This window comes from Borostomias antarcticus (assembly GCF_949987555.1).
Source record: "Borostomias antarcticus genome assembly, chromosome: 4".
Taxonomy (NCBI): domain Eukaryota; kingdom Metazoa; phylum Chordata; class Actinopteri; order Stomiiformes; family Stomiidae; genus Borostomias; species Borostomias antarcticus.
The window spans coordinates 28719343-28730057 of NC_140237.1; the positions used below are offsets into that span (position 1 = coordinate 28719343).

Here is a 10715-nt window from a genome sequence, read left to right on the forward strand (position 1 = left end):
TGGTCGGCCAATCAGATTAAATCCAGACTAGGTGAAAAAACAACAACCTAGCAACTGCTCCGCCAAAGACGATTGCGATTGGTTTTCCCCCAATATTCCGAATGGTAATGAGCCCAGGCAGACCTTTCTCCAGCGCTGGCACAGCGTAAACGAAGTGTGGAGATAGGTCTGGCTGCGCGAGACTAGAGGTAGCGTATGACTCCGGTGTTACTTCAGTCTGATGAGCGGTGCCCTCTGTGACCCCCCCCCCCCAACCCCAGGCGCCATCACAGCGACCACCACACCCAGCCGGGCTGCCAGCGGCACTGCGTGGACGAGAACCTTGAGCGCAGGAACCACTACCTGGACCTGGCCGGCATCGAGAACTACACCTCCCGCTTCGGCACCACCGGTGAGAGAGGCCAGGGACAGGACCACCAGGGAGGGAGCGAGGGAGGGGGAGAGATATAGATGGATAGAGGCGGAGAGAGAGAGAGAGAGAGAGAGGGATATAGAGATGATAGAGGCAGAGAGAGTAGAGGCAGAATGATAGGGATGCAGAGAGAGAGAGAGAGAGAGAGAGAGAGAGAGAGGGAGGGGGGTGTATACTGTAGAGATGGACTGAGGCAGAGAGAGAGAGGGATATAGAGATGGATAGAGGCAGAGAGAGAGAGGGATATAGAGATAGATAGAGGCAGTGAGAGAGAGAGATGGATAGAGGCAGAGAGAGAGAGAGAGAGATAGAGATGGATAGAAGCAGAAAGAGAGAGAGAGGGATATAGAGATGGATAGAGGCAGTGAGAGAGAGAGAGAGAGAGGGATATAGAGATGGATAGAGACAGAGAGAGAGAGAGAGATATAGAGATGGATAGAGGCAGTGAGAAAGAGAGAGGGATATAGAGATGGATAGAGACAGAGAGAGAGAGGGATATAGCGATGGATAGAGGCAGAGAGAGAGAGAGGGATATAGAGATGGATAGAGGCAGTGAGAGAGAGGGATATAGAGATGGATAGAGGCAGAGAGAGAGAGGGATATAGAGATGGATAGAGGCAGTGAGAGAGAGGGATATAGAGATGGATAGAGGCAGAGAGAGAGAGGGATATAGAGATGGATAGAGGCAGTGAGAAAGAGAGGGATATAGAGATGGATAGAGGCAGAGAGAGAGAGAGGGATATAAAGATGGATAGAGGCAGAGAGAGAGAGAGAGGGATATAGAGATGGATAGAGGCAGAGAGAGAGAGGGATATAGAGATGGATAGAGGCAGTGAGAAAGAGAGGGATATAGAGATGGATAGAGGCAGAGAGAGAGAGAGGGATATAAAGATGGATAGAGGCAGAGAGAGAGAGAGAGGGATATAGAGATGGATAGAGACAGAGAGAGAGAGAGGGATATAGAGATGGATAGAGGCAGAGAGAGAGAGGGATATAGAGATGGATAGAGGCAGTGAGAGAGAGGGATATAGAGATGGATAGAGGCAGAGAGAGAGAGAGGGATATAGAGATGGATAGAGGCAGTGAGAGAGAGGGATATAGAGATGGATAGAGGCAGAGAGAGAGAGGGATATAGAGATGGATAGAGGCAGAGAGAGAGAGGGATATAGAGATGGATAGAGACAGAGAGATGGATAGAGGCAGTGAGAGAGAGGGATATAGAGATGGATAGAGGCAGTGAGAGAGAGGGATATAGAGATGGATAGAGGCAGAGAGAGAGAGGGATATAGAGATGGATAGAGGCAGAGAGAGAGAGAGAGATATAGAGATGGATAGAGACAGAGAGAGAGAGAGAGATATAGAGATGGATAGAGACAGAGAGAGAGAGAGGGATATAGAGATGGATAGAGGCAGAGAGAGAGAGGGATATAGAGATGGATAGAGGCAGAGAGAGAGAGAGGGATATAGAGATGGATAGAGGCAGAGAGAGAGAGAGGGATATAGAGATGGATAGAGACAGAGAGAGAGAGAGGGATATAGAGATGGATAGAGGCAGAGAGAGAGAGAGGGATATAGAGATGGATAGAGGCAGAGAGAGAGAGGGATATAGAGATGGATAGAGGCAGTGAGAGAGAGGGATATAGAGATGGATAGAGGCAGAGAGAGAGAGGGATATAGAGATGGATAGAGGCAGAGAGAGAGAGGGATATAGAGATGGATAGAGGCAGTGAGAGAGAGGGATATAGAGATGGATAGAGGCAGAGAGAGAGAGGGATATAGAGATGGATAGAGGCAGAGAGAGAGAGGGATATAAAGATGGATAGAGGCAGAGAGAGAGAGAGAGGCACCGCCACATAGTCCATCCTTTGAAGTGTTCTCCAGATAGAGCTGCCATCTTATTACCGCAGCACCTGCTAGAAGTCATTAGGTGGAGCGGCTCCACACGCCCGGCCAGCGGTAACATCTGGACCTCGGCGGCCACAGAACAATGCATGTTTCCAGGCTGAGCCCCCTCATGAGCAGGGGCTGTGGTGAATTGAATTATGCTTAATAAGCGGGCCACCTTGATCTGAATGTCAGCGCTGACATGATGGTTGTTTTATGAGGGCTCCTGTTAGTTGAGTGTGATGAGCTATCTGTCATGTTGTGTCCTGTGAGGAATGAGCTTGAGACGGGAAGTGCTAACAGAAAGACTCGTCGGCCTTTCAAATTAAGATTTAGCTGATACGCTACGTAAGCTACGCTAACTACGTAGCTTGCATGCTGCAGATCTGCAGATCTCTCTGTGAGTCTGGGACACTTCATGCAAAAATCGGATGTTCAAATCCTGGCAATTCATTGGTAGCGCCGGAATCTCTGCGACACCAATCAGTAACGACTTTCGCGATCAGGTGTTCCCACCCATAGATATGCCCCGCCCATCTAACCTGGGCTAGCGTCTCTCATTTGCTGCTATGACTCAAATTTTGACGTGTCGATACACCCTCAGAACACCAGCTTGGGCGGCGAAGTGGCACAGACTCTTGACGTAATATTCGAGTCTGGAGAGACAGTAAGCGGTGCGGTTGCTAGCATGCTATGACTCATGCACGCCTCGGAGGTTAAATCGTCTCAACGTGTTTTTTTCTGACCCCCCCCCCGCAGCCCCTACCGCCGCCGAGCCTGTAAAAGCGGAGCCCCAGACCCGGCCGTCCAATCAGACCAGGTCCCGCTCCCACGAACCCGAGAACGGCCACTCCTCCTACGCCCACCACCGTCGCTCGCAGGCCGCCATGGAGGGTGGTGCCGGGGGCCCGGTGGCAGCGGCGGCGGGCGAGAGCCTGTGTCCCACGCGGCCCCGAGGCGGCCAGGACCCAGGCAAGCACGCCCTGCGCTCACCCAAGACCCACGGCCGCAGCACGCTGCCCCCGACGGTGGCGCCGCAGGCCGCCGCCGGCCGGGCGATGAGGAGCCGGGGGGGAGGAGGAGGAGGAGGAGGAGGAGGAGGAGTCTTCCCCCCTCCTCCCCCAGCGCTGCCCAGCCAGACCCCCCCGCACCAGTCGTCGTCGGGGCCCTACCGCCGGCACAAGCAGCGGGCCAAGGACGGCGGCGGTCAACAGGGCTACCGGGCGCTGGGCTCCATGGCGGGGGGCGGCGCCATGGGGGCGGGACCGGTGGTGGAGAAGGAGCAGGTGAGGGACTTGCCCAGCGTGATGCTCTACGAGGGCGGGCTGGCCCAGGTGGTGCAGCGGCACGAGCACCACCACCACCACGAACACCACCACCACTATCATCACTTCTACCAGTCCTGAACACCCACCACCGACACCCTCCCTCCCTGCCCCAGCTCCGCTCCTCCACCCAGGCCAGTACAGCGCGTCCCCCCACCCCACCCTCCCACACCTCCTTAAACACAGCTACAGCTCGGCCAGGACTGTGACAGGGGGAGGGGGGAGCTGGAAGTGCGGACAGAGACTCGGAGTCGGAGAAAGAGCCAGAGGGAGGAAGGACATGAGAAGGACGGGGGGAGGGGGGGGGGGGGGGGGGGGGGGGGGTCATACTGAGGTTGTCCATGCTCGTCCCTTTGAGGTAAGAGGACAGAGCCAGGAGCCTGGGGAGGGGGGGGGGTTGCTGGAGCGGAGCTGAGGGTACCAGGAGGACAGAGCCAGGGGCTTGGGGGTGGTGGGGGGGGGAGGGGGAGGGAGGGCTGGAGCAGAGCTGGGGGTACAGAAGGGGATGCCGGGAGCCTGCTGGACCCCTCTGCTCCCTCTCCGCGTGGACCTCGCGGCGTCGAGCCCAGCAGCAGCACACTCCTCCCGGTCTCAGACCCGCTAGCTCTGGTTCTGAGAGGAGGCCGTGGCCAGAAAGACAGTGACCTAGTGCATAATTATGAAGGAACCCAGGTGAAGGAAAAGCAGTGCCCTGTGTATAGGAGAGAGAGTGGATAGGAGAGGGTGCGTGTGCTTGTGTGTGTGTGTGTGTGTGTGTGCTTGTATACGTGTGTGTGTGTGTGTGTGTGTGTGTGTGTGTGTGTGTGTCAGGCGTGACAACCCTGTCGCCACTGAAGACCACTTGAAGAGCACTTGTCGTGCAGTAGTATTTGAGACACTTTGGGCTAGAAGAAGAGAAGACAGGCATTGGACACGGAAGACGTAAACCCTGAACACACACTCCAGGACAGGACACGCCCTGAGATGAGCAAACAAAAGGGACGTGTTGAAATGAATGAGAAACACTGAACACTGTCTCCCACACACCACACACACACACAGTGAGAAGATGGATGATGTTGATCAGCTGCTACCTCTAGTATTATCGTATTGTCGGTATTATGGTTAATTGTTATCATTCAAAATGTTATTTTCAGTTTTATGTTTTCTCTACAAATCATGCCACAATCTACAGACATGTAGTTCATTTATCCCCTACAATATTGTATGCACATCTTTAGCACAAGGTATATACTGTTCTTATCGTCATTGTAAGCTTTATTGATCATGTGATATGTTTGTATCGACAGTCGGAGGCTTGGTTCTTTTTTCACTACAACCCCACAGTTTTGTCTTGTACTGTAACAGTTTTTGGTCCAGTCTAGTTCGCAGCTCACGCGGCCTGGGCTTTTTCTCGGTACCTTCGCCTCCCTAGCACCAGCAAGGAGGCCCGGCTGTCCCTGGCGCACGAACAAACAAACGTGTTTTTAATGACGCACTTCTAGACGTCTAGACGTGATCCACAATTTCCTGGTCCGCAGGGTGTGGTCACACACACGGGCACATGACTGGCCCCTCTGTCAAGAACACATTGTATGAGATCCCCCTGCAGGAACTCAAACCACGAGCTTGTTGGCCGCAAGAGGCTTTGCCCCCGACCAAAGTGCAGTACATTCATTTGGATAGTTCATTGTCTGTCGGGATGCACATGACCGTCCCCTCCGGTCCAACCCACCCCCCTCCCCCTTCCTCGTCCCCCAGCTGTCAGCAGTTCTTCTCAGCAGGCGGGGCCAAGTGTACCCCGCGCTCCGCCAACAAGGCTCCGTTTAGGACGGCCAGGGGTGGAGGGTCTCAGCTGTCTCATTCCGCCGGCGCTAGAGGACCCTGGGCTCGCCCCGCCCCGGGCTCCACACCAGCCATAACTCACCACTGCGAGCCTGATGTCAGGGCCGGCCGCATGGGGCCACCGCCCGCCGAGGGCACACCAGCGCTGTAGCCACACTGCTGTTTACTCGTTACGTACATTACATCACATTACAGTCATTTAGCAGACACTTTTATCCTCAAGCGACTTACAGTACTTACAATTAACGTAGGTAGTCAGTGCTACTACTCACCAGAGCTCACAAGCGCATCTCCCCTCTAAACAAGTGACTAAGAGCGTAATCTAGTGCAAGAGGAACAAAATATAAATACAAAAGGCGCTTATGTAATCCATGTTAAGGGCTTGCCCAGGGCGGGATTCGAGCGGACGTCCAGAGCGGACGTGCTAATTGCGCTAGTTGCGCTAGTTGGGACGCCAGTAGGGACGCCCCACTTGGAGGGACTGTCAGCGCTCCTTTGAGGATTGAGTTTAACCAACCGCTTGCTACCCCTACCTGGGACTCACAAGGACACTTTAGTCACTCGGTTACACTCGCCCCCCTAAACTCACTCTACACTGCTGGGCATCCGGGTCACGGCACCAATGTAACCCGTACTCCAGGGCCCCATGTCTAAATCTGGGGTGAATGTGAACTCGTTCAGTATGAGTTTAGGAGACTAGAAGCCTTCGAGGTGGTTTCATGATCAGGTGTGAAGAAGGGCTGGAGAAGTGTGAAGCTCCTCTCCAGGTGTGTGAACGGTCAAGCTAACCGCCTTCTATACCTTGGCCTCGTGTTTGTTTATAACACGGCACCGATTAGTTTGGCCGCACACTTCTTTTGTGTGTGTGTGTGTGTGTGTTTTAGTTGGGACTCGAACAGGAATCTTGGGCATTCCTGGCCTGTCCTCGGTCCCCAGTGGAGCCCTCAACACAGCTGCAGGCTGCCCATTAGCACAGGCACCACCGAGACTGGCCTCCCCGCGACACACACACACACACACACACACACACACACACCCAGGGGGATTGCAGCTGCACTCTCCAGGGACACTCCTGTTGGCGCCCGCAGGCCCAACACTGCAACTCTTTGTCAGTGTTTTCACCCCCCACCCGCGGTGTGCGACAGGGTCTCGATGGTACGCTAGCACCTGCCTCCCTCGCTCCCTCGCTCCCTCCCTCCCTCCCTCCCATAGACACATACAAGGTGAAAATGGCCGCTCCGGGTTGTTTGTATTCACGGACGGCGTTGAAGCCGAGAGAGCGGCTCGTCCTTCAGGGTGGTCTCATTAGCCACGGTGTATGTGTGTGTGTGTGTGCGTATGTGTATGCGTGTCATTTAGGTGGATGTCTGTTCCAGAGACTTTACTGTACAGACTGTGGGATTTTTGCAGTCTTATAAGTTTATTGCAAGCCACACTGTGCGACACGATTCTATAATCTTGGGTACGACCGTGCGTGTACACTGCGCGATGAGACACTTCTGAATCGTAGGCTACGAGGCAAGTCAATATGACGTGAGATGACTGTGCTTAACTTCTGACACTGTCAGACAATTGTCGCAGGCTATCTTTGGTCACAAGACTGTGACATCGGCCATCTTTGAATCTCTCTCACAGTGCGAAGTAGGACCTCCGTTTCGGAGCCACGGCCGCAGATGTTGCCACGACTGGTGATCAGCCCAAAAATCGCACAGTCTGTACCAGGCTTTAGGACCGGCGTGTGGACAGCTGAGTAATCCACAGCCACCCGCGCAGCCACCCACCCGCGCAGACACCCACCCGCGCAACCACCCACCCGCACAGACACCCACCCGCGCAGCCACCCACCCGCGCAGACACCCACCCGCGCAACCACCCACCCGCACAGACACCCACCCGCGCAGCCACCCACCCGCGCAGACACCCACCCGCGCAACCACCCACCCGCACAGACACCCACCCACCCACGCAGACACCGTGGCTAACGGCGAGGAATCTGTCCTCCTCAGTAATACCCCCAATCCTTCCTGCATCTCCCCCCGTCAACACGGCCAGATTAATAGTGCCACGTGCCTCCGGTGTGATACTAGTGAGACCGCCAGGGGAACCCTTACAAGACTCTTTAAAAGTGACACTCCAACAAGATGGGTATTAGGCTACTGTACATTTGACCTCTAATGTAACACTTTGCATTCTTCTCGGTCCAACTTCATTGGACTCCATTCCTTTGCGTTTTCCACCACTAAGTTATATTTTGAAAGATATCATTTATCTACATTTTGAGCTAATGTAAATAGTATATGGACTGCAGAAAGGTTATACCAGTATCACCATGTAAAAGGAATAAGCTTATTTATAAATAATTGAAATGACTGAGCGAATATACTTCTGCCAAGTTATCACACTTGTCTACTGTTTGACATTTCTCTTTTCAGCGTCCGCTGTACCAATCAGAGCTAGCAGGGAAGGCTAGTCATATCTCTCACTTTCGTTTCTTGGTGCTTGTTGTAAATGGAAAAAAATGTCTAGCACTAGCTGTTTCTCAAGAGCAGAAATTCACTTCTGCTCTCTCCTCTCTCTCTCCCTTCCCCTTAAGTTTTTTTCCCCCCATGACTTTGTTTAGTTTCTATAGATGGTTTTGATTAATTGCTTTATTTATTTGATAGCAGAACTGTGCCAAGGGAAATTCACCCTTTCATTAAAGTATGACTTCCCTATTCAAGTAGTCTCCTGTGTTACTCATTCTGTATTTCCTGCGTGGTTGAGGTGTGTGTGTGTGCATGAGTGTGTGTGTGTGTGTGTGTGTGTGTGTGTGTGTGTGTGTGTGTGTGTGTGTGTGTGTGTGGGATGGGGGGTGTGGATGGATGAATGGATGGTGATATATTGTGTGGTTCAGGTGTGCATTTGTGTGTGTGTGTTGCAGGTGTGTGTGTGTGTGTGTGTGTGTGTGTGTGTGTGTGTGTGTGTGATGGATGTATGATGATCTGTGTGGGTGAGTGTGTGGTGTGTGTGTGGGATGATGTATCGTGAGATACTCTGTGGGTAAGTGTGTGTGGGTGGGTGGGATGGATGTATGGTGATATACTGTGTGGGCGAGTGTGTGTGGTGTGGGACACAGTCTATTTTTACGGGAATGCTGTGCTCAATGAGTTTCTTCTGCATACATTACCTCATTGTGGTGTTGGCGTATTTGCTTTTATGTTGGGTAGTTTTATCTGTGTGTGTGTGTGTGTGTGTGTGTGTGTGTGTGTGTGTGTGAGAGAGAGAGAGTGTTTGATGTGCCAGTACATGGCTGTTTGATGTGGGTGTACATGGGAACATGTGGGGGGGGGGTGGTCCTTTCCATCCAGCCCCACGGAGCTTCAGAGGGCTCCCAAATCTGTCTGTCCGCAGCTGCCCACCACACCACGCTCCCTACATGCACACGCTTTGATATGCAGCTTAGCTCTGCTTATCTCTGGTCGAGACGACCGCAGAGCATCCGCCCCTCGGGCAACATGACCTGCCGTTCTCTCCCCAAAACACGGCTATTTAAATCGGCACGTCTGTGTGCGCCCGGTGAACTCCCGAAACACGGCAAACACTTTCTATCCTGAAGTCTCGCCAGACCGTTTCCACATAGGATTCGTTTCCCATCTCACCTCTCAACACATCAATCACATGCCAGAGTACGGTGGAGCTATTGAAACATTCTGAAACTGATCTGATTCTGATTCTGAGCTACACAGTATCTCCTCCATGTCCTCTTTCATCCTCCTAAAAGTAGTCTTGACTCAACTGATGTAGGTTTTGGGGATAAGCCCAAAGTCATTTATTTATTCCTGCCCAATCAGTGGCATTCATGTGGTCAGCCAATCCAGACTGCGTGAAACAACAAGAACCTACAGTAGGCCTAGTAACCGCTCCGCCGAAGACGATTGTGATTGGTTTTAGTTTCGTTTATTCGACAATAGAAAAATGAAAAGCACAATGAACTATATCAATAGCTTATGAAGACATTGTCAAGGATAACACAATAAAGTATAGGATTTATTTCCATTGTGGAAGGTGGCAGGTGGCGGAGGAGCACGTGGCTAGCCAGGATCCAACAATAATCACAATTCATCTTAACTAAACATCCTTCTACAATATCCAAATACAACAAGAGTATAAACAAGCAACAACAACCACAACAACATTAGGAGAATTACAGGCTGCATATTCCATGATTCTAAATTTCCCATAAGCCAGGTTTTTACCTTCTTTTTAAAGATGTTAGTTACCTATGCTTTTAACATGCAAAGGAAACTTGTTCCAGTTCACAGCTCCACAATACTTAATAGAACACCTACCCATGTTTGCTTTGAACCTGGGCAAGTACAGGTCAGCAATGCTAGCTCTAGTGTGGTATGCATAGTTATCACAGCTCCTCTGTAAGTGATTTTTGAGGTATGCTGGTGTTCTGTTATAGACATTATGGACCACCCAGAGCTGCAGTTGGACTGCCCTAACTTCGAGAGGGCACCAGCCCAGCTGCTGGAACTGCTGTTTCCCCACATGGTCCCTTGAGGCCAGACCCAGCACTAGCCTGACTAATTTATTCTGTCCGTACCATGAACAAGTTCCACAATCAAAGCAACAAGAAACAAAAGAATTGTATAGCAATCTACTGTACAGTGTAAGACTCGCATCGAGAAGATGAGCTCTCCTGGCTAATAATCTAGTTTTACTGTTCACCTTACTCATGATCTTTAATGCCATGCTCCCTCCCCCTAGGTTGCTATCTAGGGAGCAACCTAAATGGGTCACTGAGCCGGGTTTGGCAGAGAAGAGCCGACCATCAAGGTCGATGTTAGTTGACTTCAGCTGATGCAGCCTCTGAACCAAACATTATAAATTCCGTTCTGGCCACATGAAGAGACAACTTATTGCCTATTAGCCAGTCGCTGATCTTGTTAAATTCTTCACTTACTGTAAAGTGGTTTAAAGAAATACAATTTTTTTTCCCCCTGCCTCTCCCCGAATGGTAATGAAGCCAGACAGACCTTTCTCCAGCACTGGCACAGTGTAAACAACGTGTGGAGATAGGTCTGGCTATGCCAGACTACCCTAAAAGAAACATTCCGTAGATTCACAGACCCCTCTAAACACTGGGTGCACAAAGGATTGTTTCACTAATGGAGAAAAATAAATATGCACAGCACAGAATCTGAGAGCTAGCTGATCCAGCCTCACAAGTGTCGTGAGAAACGGGTGTTATCAATTCCCACGATTCCCACTGGAGCCTCCTGCTG

The 10715-nt window shown here is 51.6% G+C and overlaps 1 protein-coding gene across 1 annotated transcript in view; it reads left to right on the forward strand.

Annotated features, from left to right (window-relative positions):
* Positions 1–3702, forward strand: part of nkd1 (NKD inhibitor of WNT signaling pathway 1) — a gene marked incomplete at both ends in the record, with an annotated part of 34572 nt that extends 30870 nt beyond the window's left edge. Inside the window, 2 exons of the mRNA XM_084437077.1 lie at positions 261–391; positions 3056–3702. Coding sequence (XP_084293203.1) covers positions 261–391; positions 3056–3702 — 778 coding nt within the window. The remainder of the gene's footprint in view (positions 1–260; positions 392–3055) is intronic.
* Positions 3703–10715: the final 7013 nt, after the last annotated feature.